The following is a 17,508-nucleotide window of genomic DNA, read 5'->3' on the forward strand; positions in this document are numbered from 1 at the left end:
ACTATAACCTGATTTTTGGTTAGCCACATTGGAAATTCCCTGCAGCTAATCTATGTTTTCCATTCTGTGCCAAGGAAGGGCCTGGACTAGAGGAGTAAAGAAAGCTCTAATTCCATGGATGGGGGAGTACAGGATAAATCCCAAAGGGGTCACAGCCTGAGCAAAGGTATAGAATCAGGAGAACATTGGACACTTGGAGAGAAAAGAAAGGAAACTAACACTGAACTAAACACTCTCACAAACACAATCTCATTTAATCCTTCCAAAACCCTATGAAGTAAGAATCACCAGCCCAGTTTTATAGATGAGGCAACCAAAGCCTTCTTTTATTCTGTTTGCACTGTAGTCATCTGCGCAGATCTTCCCCACAAGTTAAAAGCTTATTAAGGGCAAGTGGAATTCTCTGCCACCTCTTTTCCCCCATGGCCTCTGATACAATGCTTCACTATGAAGCAGACTGCCAAGCTGGCTTCAGGAAGGTTTCATGCGATTCTGCTCTGTGGTAACTCCTGCTCTCCTCTGCCTCTAAGTCCTGCTCCTGAGTCTAGACTCTCTCAGTCTCTTCTCTCCCAGGGGAGCTAGAGTGCCTTTGAGCAACCTTGAAGGGGATATAATGACCTCCTTGGAACTGCACTAAGATCCCATGGACAGCAGAGTGAAGAAAAGAGAAAGTAAGATCACATTTCTTCCTTGGATATTCATCTTTTTAAATCAAAATACTGCAAAACTTGTCTAGACTTTCTGATTCAGACACATAAACTCCCTTTTCTTAAGGGTGATCAAAGCTCCAGATGATCCTTCATCTGTATCAAGCCTGAGTCATCATCCATGGAGTAAAATTATCATTTCCTTCCAATTTATCAGCAACTATTACATATTTCTATACTAGAAATGGAACTTGTTTCTATTTATACCCAAGAGTGTAGAGGTACCACGAAGACAATGTGATTATGTTCAGAATAGTCATAAAGTGTGGAATGAACAGCCATGGCTGCAAAAATCCCTGTAGTCATCCAGTCCAACCTCTTGCCTTTGTAAAGAAGGAAAACCCTGAAATGTGTAGAAAGGTAGGTCACACAGCAACTGGTTAGGGTCAAAGCCAGATCCAAGTCTCACCTTTCCAACCACACTGTGTGCCACACCTGCCATTCCCTGCCCTGTGCCACACTTGCTCTAATCAGGGGCCCATCCTCCCCAGCAGCCAGGAATCTATACCAAAAGGAGGGAGAAGAAAACCATGCACTGGGCATAAGACCCTTGCTATTAATTATTTTCATGCATAAGTCAGCTTCACATCAGAGCGGATGCTTCTATTGATATTTATTTTTAAAATGTTTTGAAAAACTATAAAGTACCATATAAATGTTAGATGTTTAATATAATTACTATATGATTTCTATCTGGGATGTTAACTCAACAGTTTATCACTGCCCTTTTAATTTCAGAACTGTTATATCTTTATGTCTGGACCCAGAATTTGGTCAAAATGAAAGCATCTGATTGGGCTCTTGATTCATGTTACTTGAAAATCCACCTCCCAGAGAGTGGAGAATGAGGAAAGAGGAATACTAATCCAGACACAATTCTGTCCAAGAAGGAATTGATTACGTGAAAGAGGAATTTTGAGATAAAGTGATGTGACCCTGGAGTTTGTGATAGAGAAGGGAAAGATACTTATACATAGTAGTAGTCAGAATAGGTTAGGTTATATATATATTACTATATATAGTAACAAACTCTGAAATCTCAGTGACTTCACACAATTAAAGATTTGTTTCTCACTCATGCAAAGTCAAACGAGGTTGTTCTAGTTTCATACATTTGCAGCCACACCACCTGGAAGACGACTTCCAAAGTTGCTGCACCAGTCGAAATTAAAGATGATGGAAGTACACATGGGCCCTTGATTGCATAAGCCTAGAAGTCTAACAAATCACGTCTCATTTCCTGCTCACAATGCTTTGGCCAGAAAAAAACCATGGGTCCTTAATCCAGCTCCGCAAGGGAGACTAGGAAATGAAGACAGACATTTATCAAGTAATTCCACAAATGGATATTTGGTAAGGAGAGTCCACCAGATATACATTCCCCAGATTTCAGGAAAGTAAATATTGAAATGTTCAGAGTATCCCATTTGTATAAAAACAATTCTATATATGCCTTGGAAAAGGAAAGAATGAAAGAAAATACACCAAAATAGTAATAATGAATACCTCTAGTTATTTAATTGTTTGTAGGCTTTATTTTCTTTTTATATTTTTTTATATTTCCCTAGCACTACTTAATAATCATGGTTTAGAATCCAGAAACGTAATCCAAGTTTTTTTTTTAATTGTGAAACAAGTTCAGACCAGAGACAACTCTGACTCCGTAAAGAAAATGAGTCAAAAGAAAAGAGAATTTCTTTAAAATGCACTTCTGATTAGGTAATCACAATTAGACATCAAGAAGAAAAGTGAGAGACAGGCCCAGACATGACTGCGGTCACACGGAAGCTCTCTGACGAACTCTGATTTTTAAGTGCATCTGTGAAAGACAGTGTGCCAAGGGAGAAGGCAATGAGAGAGCACAGCCCTATGAACAACCATCCCAAAGGAGAGAGAAAGGAAACTTAGAGACCAAAAAAGCACATAAATTAGGGCAGAAATAAGCTAAGGCAACGAGAGGGAATCACAGCTAACCGGGGATTTGGTGGCTCAACATGAAGGTGTCCCTTCCCACTACAGGTTTCTGCCAACTTGAATTTCTCTATCTACTCCAAGCCACAGCCATCCCTCTGCTGAGTTCCCAGAGCATTTGCCTAAAGTTTACCTAAAGCTGAATGGGTAAAAACCTTAGTGAGCTCTACACAGGGTCTTCACTGTCTAGCACTTGCCTCCCTCATCATCCTCAGCTGCCACTCCACTGGCCCTGCCTCTCTGACTCTAGCTTCCAATGCCCTACTTTTACGTATTTGATCCCCACAGCCTTTGCTCATCCTGGAATGTTCCCTCCTCCCTCCCCATTGAACTACCCACTCCCAGTCTAAGACTAGCTTCTTTGTTATGACTTTACTAAACTTATCTTCGTTTGTTTATCTGCTTATTTTACGGGATTATCGGATTATCGTTGAATGTCTTCACTGTCAGCCTCCACGAAAGCAAGAACAATGGCTGGTTGTGCTCCCTGAATGGGGTTTCATTCTTTTTTAGCCCCCTTTTAATTTATCAATGAGAATTCATGGGAGACATTGTTTTTCCACCTTATCCCTCTTTGCTAAGGAGCCAGTGTCACTGGGTAGTATGGTATTTGGAACCAGAAATCATGAAATGGGAGTTTTCATTTTTGCTCCCACTCTCACACAAACTCTACATGTGACCTTGCAGCCTTGACATTTCCCCTCTCTGAAACTGCTTCCTCTTTTATAAAATGAAAGTTTAACCTAGATAGTGTCTGAGGTACATCTTCCAATGTATCATTCTAGATCCTTCAACAGACTAACAAGACAAAGCAGAAAAACTTAGAAATTAAAAAGAGCAAAGAAAAGGAAGAATTCACACACTAAGTAAAAGAGACAGCCCAGTAGTTGCTTGAGCCTAAGTTCTGGTGTCTGAATTCCATTTCAGCAATTTGGTAAACTCAAAATCTTAGATTGGTTAATCTCCCCGAACTCTGACTTCCTCATCTATAAAATGTGACAAGAATACCTACCTCACAGGTTTAAGGCAAAGATTAAATGAGATAATGTATTAGAACACCTGGAAAACTATGTTAGGTCGTTTCCTCCTTCCCAACCCACTGCCACAGAATTTAAAACCAGGTTATAATTAAATAGGGCATGAATTGAGACAAAAGGCTCAATCGTCTCTGTATGTAACAATGGTTTATGCATACTTCATTCCTCTGAAGAGGCCTTCTACAACTTAAAAACAAATAATTGCATCCCCTGAAAAATTCACAGGGAAGAGCTGTATTTTTTCATTCAAGCAATGGCTGTCAGATCCAACTACATGCAATGATTTTAAAGTTGCTTCCAAAGATGTTTACGTGGTAAACATCTTCATGGTACAATGGCAAGAACACAGCTTTAAGTCCATATCCAGGGGCGCCTGAGTGGCTCAGTGGGTTAAAGCCTCTGCCTTCAGCTCAGGTCATGATCCCGGGGTGCTAGGATCGAGCCCATCATTGGGCTCTCTGCTCAGCTCTCTGCTCAGCAGGGAGCCTGCTTCCCTCCCTCCTTTTGCCTTTCTGCCTACTTGTAATCTCTGTCTGTCAAATAAATAAATACAATCTTCAAAAAAAAAAAAAAGTCCATATCCAGACTCCATCACTGACCATGCACTCAGCTACCTTGACCGCCTTCACCCTTTTCTTCTACATCACAGAATAAAATGAGATTTCACTGGAGGAGGAGGGGAGGGGAAGGGGGATATTTCAAACCATTTTTTTCTTCATCTTTTCTTTTAAACAAAAAAAACTGAATCAATAAGCGACAGGGTGTTCGAGGCTGAAAAGACCTGCAAGAATGATCTCTTTCAGCCCGTCACTTGGCATCCAGTGGAGGTAAGAGACTTGAGCAGCTAAATGCAGTGAAAAGAGAAGATTGGACTTGGAAAAGAAACCTGAGGTTAGAGAGCTGGCTCTGCCAGTTTTGTGACTGTAGGTTGGCCACCTTAATGTCTTCAAGGGCCCTCCTCTGTGAAAAGAGATAGTAATCACTACCTCCGTGGGTTAAGTGTGGAGCCAGTGAAACAAAGCAAGGGAAAGCTCTTTGTGAGGTAAAAGCAGTTTTCAAATGAAAAGCGCCACTATGATGCTTTGGACCTGCGACCTCCAGGCTTATAGGGTGTAGCCACTCACCCACTAAAGTATATCATTTCATCTTGCATATCTAATTTTGTAAATCCTGAGAGAAAAACGCAGCACTAACAAGCACTCTGGCACAGAATAAGTACACAATAATTTTTTTTTTTTTTCTGTATGATCTAGGTGGAAAAGGACTAAAGTTTTTGAAGTCTCCTCGGAGTCAAGAGGTGGGTATTTGAAGTACCCAAAATTCCTGTCACAGGACAGCCCCCAAAGACCCCCTGAGCTCCAGTAGAGCTCTACCTAGCACGTTTCTCTCTCTATTCCCCAGGAGGAGTTGGTCCGATGATGGGGCTTACTTACAAGTCAGTCTTGGTACACACATACAGAAAAGTAGGTTCCCCAAAACAAAAGGAGGACTTCTGACTCTCTAAACCTCACCCATGTTGTTCTTCCCTTAAAAGCCAGTTTCCAAAATGGTCAGATGAAGGAAAAGTTAAGTGAAACCTCAACCTGAGTTGTCTGTCTAAAAAATTCCAACTGTCCTTGAGAAACTCAACAACCACATTCAGGGAATTCTAATTCTCTACAACAGAGGAGGAGCATAGGCCAGAACGGGTGTTACCACTAATGGTAAAACCAAGGATGTTTTTCCTGGATTACCAAACAGATGCTCTACATTCCTCCCAGAAACTAAATATCTTCAGGGTTTCAAGGGAGGCCTTCACCTGAAAATGTCCTCCCTGTTGAAGTTTTCAAACCCATATCTTCATAAGAACTATATTTTCTTTGGTGAATTAAGGTGTTACAATGATGACTATACAGGTTCCCAAGTGACAGAAGCCATTATTAGCTTTGTTTTTATTTTTGCTCAGTTGCATCTCCATAGCAGCCCACATTCACAGTGTGCTTTGCAATTGTTTCTTGGTAATAGCCTCACAAGATGTGTGGGAGGCAGAAAGAATAACCAGGATTAATATCTGTGTTGCCAGAAGGAGAGCCACATAGAGAATTGGCTACCATCACCATTCAAACAGGATCCATCCTGAGACATCCAAGATCTGCCCCAATCTTGTCCTAAATTTACATTGTCTACATCTAGGATACAATACTTCTTTGGCTCTTGTTTATGACGATTGTGACCAGGTCTGAGACCAGGAGGATCTTGACCGGCAATAGAACCAGAATCAGAGATTTTGTACTTAGGATAGACCTTAATGATCATCTCACCAACCCCATTACTTACTGTTAAACGAGACCAGAGAAAATACTTTACCCAATTCACACAAGCCACTTCACTCCCAGTTCTGAGTGGTCTTGCCTTTTTATACCATATTCCATTGCAGTGCCTACCTTTCTCTCTTTACCTTCTTGTTCTCCTCCTCTACCCTCTTTTTCCATCTGTTTTCTCAATTTAAAAATTTACATTGCTTAAACTCCAAACAGGAGACCTTCAGCATTTATCTGCCAAGAGTCTGATGTTCTACCACCTGAACTGGGCCAGCCTTAGGATACCAAAAAAAGACTTTGATAATAACAACCAGGCAACACTGATGTAGTGTGTATATAACAGTCCCTCTCCTGCACTCAAACTCTATCCTCAAATGCAGCTACCAGCTTTTGGCCAGGGCCTTGTCCATATTTCCCTGAGTCTACAGCTATCCTCACACACCTTAGGTTTATTCTAGAAAAGACCAGACTTCCCTTTGGGCCCTGACAGATGGCCACTTTGCTATAATATGGCCAGGGCAGAGAGTACTGTAGGAAATGGGTCAACAGTATTCAGAAGAGTAATGGTTATCGCTTCTATCTCCCCTACCGGGCCCTAACAGCAGGCTGTCTCCCCATACTCAGAGTGATTTATACCTATTCTGCAAATGTCCCTCTTCAGAAAAGATGGATCATTTTCCCTCACAGCCAATCCTTATCTGCCAGGGGCTGCCAAGCATTCCATCAATTTATAGTTAGCCCTGGGGTGCAAAAAAACAAATTAAGCTAAAACACAAAATACAGTTCCTAAGCTCCTCTCCAACTCTGGCCATCTAGAATTCTGATTTTAGGAGTTCTCTCTTCCTCCCAACCATATATTTTTAGAAAGTTAACATTTCTGGGGCACGTGGGTGGCTCGGTGCGTTAAAGTTCTCTGCCTTTGGCTCAGGTCATGATCCCAGGGTCCTGGGATCAAGCCCCGCATTGGGCTCTCTGATCAGCAGGAAGCCTGCTTCCCCCTTTCTCTCTCTGCCTACCTCTCTGCCTACTTGTGATCTCTGTCTGTGAAATAAATAAATAAAATACCTAAAAAAAAAAAAAGTTAACATTTCCTGCCCTTCTTCTCTTTTTCTAAGACTACTTTATTATAATTGTTTAGAGCAAAGCCATAAATAAATGAGCCAAGTTAGAAATTCCTGGAATCTCTGCAAACAACACTAGTATCAAGCATGTAATCTGTCATTATTTGGTCAGTTTCCGGGTGAAGTAACAAAAAAAAATACAATTCTTCCCTGTAAATTCCCCCGTGACGCATACAGGCCACGCCTACTCCAGAAGACAAAAAGGCGAAGTAACCGGACTAGGGCTCCAGACAGAGAGGGAGTCATTTCATTGGCGCCTGAGTCAGCAAAGGTATTGTCCTTATCACATCTTTGACTTTTAAAATATATTTTGCTTTTCTCCTTGGCCATTGTCTCTCAAACTGCCTTCTCTGAAGCACAAGCTTCTTCCTTCCTTTCTTGTCAGTCCCTGGTTTGGTGTGTGAGTTAGATCACAGTCAGATTTCAGAAAATAATTCTTTCTATTGATGGGGAGCTGAGGGACAGAAGAACTGGTTTCACATTAAGGCATTGGTCAGCGCAGCCGAGCCTTCCCTTGGAGGGAGTCTCTACTACTAAAACTATTAGGGGAAAACTAGAAATTTCCAAATCTGTCCCTTTCTTGCATCTATATAAGGCAAAGACCTTATTCTTGTGGGCTTTTTTCTTTAATTTATCCAAGCTTTCATTGAATGTCTACTGTATACAATGCATTGGGTGGGGCACAAAAAGAACACAGAAGTTCTAAAAGAAGTTTATAGTCTAAGAAAGGAGACAGATACATATGAAAATAACTCAAGGGAGTGAAAAGAATGGGGAAAATGCTGAGTATAGGCTAAGTCATTCATTAAGCTTCTCAAGAAGCACAAAGCAGAGATGATTCCCCTTGCGGGTGTTTGGTTGGTAGCTGACTAGGCTGACAACCACTGGTGTTCTCTGTTGCAGAAGTCAAGATGGCCAAAGTTCCTGACCTTTTTGAAGACCTTCAGATTTTCAAAAAGGACCTGAAGAACTGTTACAGGTAGGAAATCAATTCTATCTCTTGTAATTTAATGAGGGGATCAAGGTATATTAGAATCTATCTAGCAGTTACAGTAACTAGCATGGAGCCAGACTGGCAGAGGTCTAGAGATGCATCCTACCTCTGAAGTCAGGGCAGGTTCAGCAAAGATCCAGAAAAAGTAAGCATCTTGCATGTTACACTGAGATGACACTGACAGGGAGACAGCCATTGTAGAGAAATTATTTTTACAGTCTCCTAGTCACTAGTCTCCTAGTGAATTTCAACATCTACTTAGACACAGCCTCAGTCAGGTTCACATGACATGATACCGTAATGGGTTTTAATGAACTGCCAGAGAGAGAAACCAACTTCTGATCTGGATCTCAATCTGGAAGAGGTAATGGCTCCACAGCAATTTGAGCCTGTGAATGTACATACACAGCCAAACCTCATTCAGACATAAGGGAAAGATAAATGAATAAAATTAAAATTTATAGGATATGTTAAACAAACACGGTATTCCCATTACTAATACAAACTACGTTATCAAAATGTTGCTGGATAGTTCCCAAGTATAAATTATTAAATCTGTTTTAGTGAATACGTGAAAGCAATGTGTAACACATGACTTATTTGGTTAAAATTAAATTAAATTAATTAAAATGAAGTGCTTCAAAAAGCATTTCTCTCTTGAGGAGGTTAACATTTTTCCCTGAAATTCAACTCCAGCTCTTCAATTTTTTAGCCAACCCCCATTTTTGAAGTTAAAGCACAGGTAAAGTTCAAGAACAGTCCTGATGATTACTAATTCCAAATTAGCGAGGCACAAATTACTGCATATATGTATGTATGTATAGAAGTCCTTAATTTTCAAAGAGGACAATAATGACTATGTGTGTGTTACCCAAAGCTAATGTGGTCATTAAAATACATTGGCCAGTGACAGCAGAGATATAACAAACAGAATTACATTCTCATTGTCTTGTTTGACAGTGAAAATGAAGAATACAGTTCTGAAATTGACCATCTCTCTCTGAGTCAGGTAAGCAAATGACTGTAATTCTGATGGGACTGCTGTTCTTTTTATTATTAATATATAATGTATTATTAGTTTCAGGGGTACATTTCTGTGATTCATCAGTTTTATATAATACTCAGTGCTCATTACAACACATACCTTCCCGAGTGTCCATCACCCAGCCACACCGTTCCCCCCTACCCCGGCCCCTCCAGCAACCCTCAGTTTGTTTCCTAAGATTAAGAGTCTCTTATGGTTTGCCTCCCTCTCTGGTTTTGTCTTGTTTCATTTTTTCCTCTCTTCCCCTATGATCCTCTGCCTTGTTTCTTAAATTCCACATATAGGATTGCAATCTTATGCAGTATTTTCTCTAACAGGAAAAAACAGCATTAGCTTGAATCTTAGAAAGTTTTATTTCGCCCTCACTAGAAGTTCAGATACATACATTTCTTCATCATAAGTGAGACCAACTGCCTCTATACACTAATAGTTGATGACATTCTCCATGCTCAACAGATTTTCTAAGGGAAAGGTGGGAGAGAAATGGAGGGAAAGACAAGAAGGTTGGGGGTGGGGGAAGAAGAGAGGGAATGGGGAGGAGAAGATTGATGAAATAGAGAGCCTTCTCACTAAATCTATTGGATAAAACTTCTACTGAAAGGGATCTCATTCAACAACCGTACGTAGCCCCTCAGTTTCCATTTTCCTTCCTCATAGAAATCCTTCTATGATGTGAACTATGACCCACTTCATGAGGACTGCATGTCTCTAAGAACCTCTGAAACCTCAAAGACATCTCAGCTTACCTTCAAGGAGGATGTGGTGATGGTGGCAGCCAGCGGGAAGATTCTGAAGAAGAGACGGTTGAGTTTAAATCAATTCATCACTGATGATGACCTGGAAGTTATTACCAATGATACAGAAGAAGGTAAGAAGTCAAGTGCAAATAATATCTTTGTTTTCCATTGTTAAGCAAATGGAGACGATAGAACACAGGAGAAAATAAAACCGAGATTCTAGGAACAAGAGGGCAGCCAGGCATCGGTTTGGTGACTATAAGGAAGGAAAATTAATGTTTATCCTTCTCCAGTGGGGAGAGAGGACCAGTGACCTGAGTCTACAGAATACTTCCTCATGGGCTCATATTGTGGCCATATTGTAAAGGTCATGTGACTTTTATCCTTACGGCAGAAAGCAGTTATAAACTTTTAGTGGGTGACCACTTAAAAGCTATATTCCTCCAGATACAACTACGCCCCTTTGGGTAAGCTATTTAACCTTCTTGCGCTTTAGTCTCCTCTACTGTAAAATGGAGATAATCAGAGTCCCTACTTGTTGTGAAGATTGAATGTGTCAATACTTGTAAGCTCCTGGACTAGAATAATGCTTAGTACCTAAATACCCAATAAACATTAGGTATTGTCATTCCTCCTCCTCCTCCTTACTACTACTACTACCTTTGTTAATACTACCAACACTGCTACTTTATGAATGGTTGCATTATCTCTACATTTCACAACAATCTTACATTCTCATTTTACATAGGAGGAAACTAAGCTCAGTTACGTAAGTCACATAGTATGTAAGCAGGAGAGCTTTACACCAAATTTAGCTCTGATTTTAACAGGTTTATTTTCCCATGCTTCTACTGTTATAAGCCTCTACATGAAACATAAACCAAACATTTTTTAAATAAGAGCTTTTTAAGGTAACAGGTACACACTAATACACATTCACCTAGAAAATAGGAAGATACAAGAAAATGTAAAAAAGAGAATAAAAACACTAAGAGTTTTGCCACTGCCAAGACTAGAGAAAATACTGAAGTATTTGATTAAGGGTTCATCAGCAAATTAAAGTCTTTTTCATGTACCTACACACATATAAACAAACATTAATAGGATTATATGCAATTTTATATTCAGCTTCTTTCACTTAGCAATATATCAAGGGCATTCTTAGGTACCAGGTTTTCAAATTATAAGTAATAGATAATGAACATCCATCCAATAACATCCATATCATATCTTCATTTTTATCACCAGTTCCTTAGAATAGATTCCTAGACATAAAATTACTCAGAACCATGTGGGTTTATGAAGCTGTTGTTATACACCACTGTCCAGAAAGGGGAGTAGACATTTAGACCTGTATCCTCAGGAACATATAATTCATTTTTTTCTCAGTGTATTCATTTGAAAAATGTAATAGTGAATGCTAGCAGTCTCCCTATTTCCTTAGAAACCTCCAAACAACCAAAATGAAAATATTTAATAAATAATCTATTTTTAAAAAATTACCCCCTGAGGAACTGAAGTTTAAAAAGAAGTAAGTAACCATGAGGATAATCCTAGAAACCACTTCTGCTAACAGGGTGACTTCTCTTCTCTCTCAGTTTCTTCACCTGGATTAAAATATTCCTAATGCCCCTTCCATAGCTACTTCTGATGCTTGCATTAGAGCAGATATATCATCTGTGTTTATACAAAGACATTAATCTGAGCTTGTGTAATGGCTTTAGAAATCATGAAGCCCAGATCTGCAGCATACAACTTCCGTAGCAATGAAAAATACAACTACATGAGGATCATCAAATCGCAATTCATTCTGAATGACAACCTCAATCAAAGTATAATTCAACAAACTGGGGGAAACTACCTCATGGCTGCCGCATTACAGAATCTGGATGATGCAGGTAAGTGGAGAGCGGTCATTCTCCCCTCCTCTTAGTTTTGCATTTCTTTCAAACTTTTTTTCAAAATATAAACCTCTCTAGATTCCTAGCTTTGTACAATTCTTCTAGAATAGGATGAAGCACAATAACCCCCAGTAAAATGCTGGGCAAGGACAGGAGCTTCAGCCAAATCAGGAAGCTCCACAAGAGAGAAGTTTCCAGTCTTTGAGAGCACTGAGTATAAAGCTTTCTGAGGAAGTATCTCCTTCAGTTCTCTCAGCTGTTATTATCCTTGGTTTTAAAGATGAGGAAATGGACTCTCAGAAATATTAAATGACTTACCCAGATTTGCCCAGAAGCCAATAAGGAGCAATCACTCTCCATTAGAAAGCCTGTTGCTCAAACTTACAAATAACACCAAACTAGAAAGAATCATCATCTTTGAGAACACAGTTGTGAAACAAAACATGCAATAAGCTGAGAATATGTTCTGGAGGATGAAATTTAGTGTCCAAGAAATTTCGTCACACAAATCCAGTTTCCATGGTGTACATATTTTAGCTTCAGGACATGTCCTCAGTATATAAAACTGGTTTCAGAATTCCAAAGAGGCTACTTTTTAATAAACAAACAGGGCTTTCTGGTTGGGCATACTTCAGATAACACTCTATGACATTTACAAATTATTTTGTGCTGTATTTTCCTACTTAATACTATTTCACAAAATTTCCCCCACATATTGAAATAGCATATATATTTGCCATGTTTAATGACACTAGAATATTCAATCATGTTACTATGCTGGTCTCTTGGGTTTGCTCTAAGTAACTCTATTGCAAATATTGTTGTGTATATAATTTTTTCCCTATGAGGTTATTTCTTTGGATCATACCCCAAAAATGGAACTCCTGGATTCCTAGGGATAAATAATTATACAGCTCTTATTAAGTATTCTTCTCTAAGGAAAACAACTACTTTTCAGGAGTGTATCAGCTTCCCTAAACCCCTCCATTTTAGGTTATTATGAACTCATGAGCTCAAAAGTTGAGGGGTCTTATCCCATTAATGTAATTACAAGAGAGTCAACAAATAGCCCCCAAGGATTTATTCAACATAGAAAATTCCAGAGACACTAACCAAGTATTTATCTGCCTAGTAAATATGGCAGACATTATAAAGGATAAAAGATGTTTGCAATTCCATTCTGGTATTTACACCATAGTTGGAGACTTAAATACAGATACACACAGACATGCACACACAATTTACGTAACACTTGATTTCATTCATATACAATGGATTTACTTTCTTTTTTGCTTTTCTCTTTGACAGTGAAATTTGACATGGGGGCTTACACTTCAGAAGATTCTAAATTTCCTGTGACTCTAAGAATCTCAAAAACTCGGCTGTTTGTGAGTGCCCAAAATGAAGGTGAACCTGTATTGCTAAAGGTCAGTCATTCTCGGTCCCCAATTTACCTTCATTTATATCCCATATCTTTGTGAATGATCCCAAATAGACAGATACCCCTAGCAGAGTAGCACAATCCTCTTCTCTTCCTATCACAGTTTCCACCTGCCCACCCGCTCCACATGCTACTTCTCACCTATCCCCAGAGGCACTTCTAGGCAGGATCTATGAGAAAGTAAAATGGAGGTGGCCAGAGTAAATAAAAGGTAAATTCCCTTCTTCCTTCTTTTTCCTTAACCTGCCTGACCCTAGTCACCTCCCATCCCAGGGCATCCATTTATTCCACCCATCTTGAACCTTACTAACAATTTCCATCTGATCTATATGATGGTAGGTATTAGGACAATAGGACCTGATTGCAAGATACTCAAGTCAACTAGGAGCAGAGAGGGTTAATCACCTGCCAGTGGGCGCAAAACAAAAAACAGGGAGCCAAGACTCAAACCCTGGCCTTTTGACTCCATTGCCTCTCTCTCTTCACCGGTGTCAGCATTACCCCTCCTCCCAGACCCATCTCCACTACCACCTCTCCCTCAAACATAGACACACACATGCCCACTACAGCCTTAGATGTTTACTCCTAAGTTGCTGGTAAGTAGGTGACTCTTATTTAGTAAATGTATAATGCAGACCCCCAACTCCAACTGGAATTTTTGTAGGTGCTATGTATTTCTCTAACTGGATGAAGTGAGGTAAAAGTGATGTCTGCAGACTAGGGCAGTAGCTTCATTCATGAATTCATTCAACAGGCATTATTTATTGAGAGGCTTCGATTATTCAAACATAGTGTCAACAGCTGTGTAGACCATGGTGAGCCAAAGTCCCCAGCCTCATAGAACTTGGTCTTCTTGGGGACACAGACAGTAGATAAGCCAAACACCAGCAAGAAGTACAAGATGCTGTAAAGCAAATAAATAGGGTGGTGAGATAGAGAAAAATTGGAGAGTGCTTTTTACATAGAGTTCCCTGTGGGAATGGGATCTCCTGGTAGGAAGGAGCATGGTGCAAGAGGGCAGGTGAGGGTAAGCATTCCAAAGAGAGGGATCTGAGGGCATCTAGGACCTAGAGCTTCAAGAGTTTAAAATGCCAGGTTCAGAAATCAATGGAAACACTCTAAAACTGGGGCACAAAAGAAGGAGGAAAGATAAGCAGAGGCTAGTGCTTGCAGAACCTTGCATTTGGGTTTCATTTGAGGTAAAATGAAAAGGCATTAAAGGGTTTCAAATAGGGAAATTTCCTAACTTCACTTATATTTTCTAAAATGGAGACTAGATCAGCATGAAGACAATGGAGAAAGCAAAGAGCCTAACTAGGTGGTAATGATAATAGTCATGGGAGTGGAAGTAGTGAGGCAGGTAGAAATAAGTAGACAGAACGGGTTAGATTTCAGAGATAGAACCAACAGGAGCGGGGGAGAAAATATATTTACTAAGATTGGAAAAAACTAGGAGAGGAAGGGGTTTGGGAAATAAATTCCTTGTTGCCACTGAAAACCCTTGTTGACAAGAAAAGCTCAAAAGGATAATTAGTTGCTTCCGATTAAAAAGAACACAAAAGAATCATCTCAAGTTGAAAGGTGAATTTCACTTTTCCATGAAAGTATTGTTATTCTATTCATACTCAAAAGTATAGTACAGCCTAAAAAGATACAATTGTCAAAAACTATATTGTAAGGAGTCAGCTCCTAACATACTTGGAAGTGGCGGGGAGGGTAAACTTTTAATCGTTGGCTTAAATACGGAGAAAAACATCTTTAATAATAAATTATTTTCCCTAAGATATGAACTGCACACTTAGTGGTCAAATGTTTAGAGATCTCAATTGCTAGTGTTCATGTTTTATGCAAAGTGCTTTCTGCTTATGAAGGCAGGACAAGAACAATGTTTTTACTCTACCTGCCACGATATAGTGAGACACTACTGTCATTGGCAATCCTTGACTAATTTGGATTTCTTTCCAGTTAAGTAAGGAAATTAACTATTATGTGTAGACTGGGCCATACTCTAATAGGCATGTAATAAATGCTTGCTGCATGAACAAATGAAAGAAGAATCTATATCATCATATTACAGAGTCAGTGTCCTAAAGTGCTATATTTCTCACAAAGGCCAAATGTCCAGGGAGTGCACTCCAGTTTTTTGTCTGGAATCTTGTTCTCTAACATATCTCTGTTCTTATCATAGGAGATGCCTGAGACACCCAAAACCATCAAAGATGAGACCAACCTTCTCTTCTTCTGGGAACGTCATGGCACGAAGAACTACTTCACATCAGTCGCCCAGCCAAAGTTGTTCATTGCCACACAGGAACGAAAACTGGTGCACATGGCAAAAGGGCAACCCTCTATCACTGACTTTCAGATACTGGAAACCTAAACTTGACTCTGGGGTCTACTTACTTGTGAAGTGTTGACAGTCCATATGTACTATGTACATGGAGGAGTCAAATCCTTTACTCTTAGTCACTTGCTGAGCATGTGCTGAGCCTTTGTAATTCCAAATGAATATTTACTCTCTTTGTAACAGAGTGAGCAAGGTCTAATGCAAACAACACTAATATATAAAGTTATTTGTTATTTAAGAACACCCTATACTTTGCAAACTAGCAATCAGTTTAATTATTATTCTTCATAACAATCTTGGGAGGACCGAGGCTACTGACTATGGCTACCAAAAAGATTCTACCCGTATTACAGATTGGTTAAGTAACTGAGGCATAAGAAAACTAAATACCCACAATAGCAGTTGGAATGAGAAGCCATATGCCTAGAATCTCATTCCAACTGTTTGCCTTTAAGTTGCTGATGGACCCTCAATCAAATACTGTAAGTTTCTGGGACCTCAGTTTGATCATCTTTAAAACGGAGGAGATGATACTTACATCCTTCTTGCCTCAACAGTATTTTATGCTAATCAATGAGATCAGTTTAATAAAATACTTCTTGAATGAAACTACTGAGCCTTAAGAAAGCAAAGCTTATATATTTATTATCATTTATGTATACATATATTTATAAATATATTTTATGATAAAATGATATTATATTTATGGCAATTCCTTAACAGTCATCCTTAACAATAATAAAGTATTTTTTAGGCTAAATGAGTTTGACTTAGTTAAACAAGGCACTTTGGTCTGAGTCCTGCTTTTTGTAATATGTGGAAACACTGTAATTATGATAATAAATTTATATTAATACTTTATGCTGATAATTAACCTCCCTTTCATTCCTCTGCTTCTAAATTTGCTTTAGCTTTTTTGTATCATTCAATTTCACCTGCTATCAAATCTTACTAGCTAACATGGGATAAACTTAACTTTGGTAACCATGACACAACTGTAAATCTTTCTTTTCTGGAATGTAAGCAACATTCCTTCTAGGTTCTAAAAGTTGTGATCAAACTACAGCAATTTCTTTCATGAGTACTTTATAGTTTTCTGAGTACAGATTCTTTGCCTCTTTGGTTAGGTTTATTCCTAGGTATCTTATGGTTTTGGATGCAATTGTAAATGGGGTTGACTCCTTAATTTCTCTTTTCTTCTGTCTTGTTGTTGATGTATAGAAATGCAACTGATTTCTGTGCATTGATTTTATATCCTGATACTTTACTGAATTCCTGTACAAGTTCTAGCAGATTTGGAGTGGAGTCTTTTGGGTTTTCCACATAAAGTATCATATCATCTGCAAAGAGTGATAGTTTTACTTCTTCCTTGCCGATCTGGATGCCTTTAATTTATTTTTGTTGTCTGATTGATGAAAGAATGATTGATGAAAGAAATTGAGGAAGACACAAAGAAATAGAAAAATGTTCCATGCTCATGGATTGGGAGAACAAATATTGTGAACATGTCTATGCTACCTAAAGCAATCTACACATTTAATGCAATCCCTATCAAAATACCATCCATTTTTTTTTCAAAGAAATGGAATAAAGAATCCTAAAATTTATATGGAACCAGAAAAGACCTCAAATAGCCAGAGCAATATTGAAAAAGAAAGCCAAAGTTGGTGGCATCACAATTCCAGACTTCAAGCTCTATTACAAAGCTGTCCTCATCAAGACAGTATGGTACTGGCACAAAAACAGATACATAGATCAATGGAACACAATAGAAAGCCCAGAAATAGACCCTCAACTCTATGGTCAATTAATCTTTGACAAAGCAGGATAGAATGTCCAATGGAAAAAAGATAGTCTCTTCAACAAATGGTGTTGGGAGAAAATTGGACAGCTGCATGCAGAAAAAT

General features: G+C 39.1%; 1 protein-coding gene across 2 annotated transcripts; it reads left to right on the forward strand.

Annotated features, from left to right (window-relative positions):
- The first annotated feature begins 7,327 nt into the window (after window positions 1-7,327).
- Window positions 7,328-16,462, forward strand: IL1A (interleukin 1 alpha). Of its 2 annotated transcripts, none has more exons than XM_004771000.3 (7): window positions 7,328-7,407; window positions 8,040-8,115; window positions 9,091-9,139; window positions 9,833-10,043; window positions 11,637-11,810; window positions 13,122-13,240; window positions 15,443-16,462. In XM_004771000.3, exons 2-7 carry the CDS (start codon window positions 8,048-8,050, stop codon window positions 15,632-15,634), a joined length of 813 nt encoding a protein of 270 aa, XP_004771057.2. In that variant the 5' UTR covers window positions 7,328-7,407; window positions 8,040-8,047; the 3' UTR covers window positions 15,635-16,462. The 2 variants fall into 2 exon arrangements, with proteins under 2 accessions (XP_004771057.2, XP_044935073.1); XM_045079138.1 differs by lacking the exon at window positions 15,443-16,462 and adding an exon at window positions 13,358-15,436.
- The last annotated feature ends 1,046 nt before the right edge of the window (window positions 16,463-17,508 follow it).

The sequence above is a fragment of the Mustela putorius genome, unplaced genomic scaffold, assembly GCF_011764305.1.
Source record: "Mustela putorius furo isolate JIRA1106 unplaced genomic scaffold, ASM1176430v1.1 tig00000281_pilon_pilon_pilon, whole genome shotgun sequence".
In the NCBI taxonomy this organism is placed as follows: domain Eukaryota; kingdom Metazoa; phylum Chordata; class Mammalia; order Carnivora; family Mustelidae; genus Mustela; species Mustela putorius.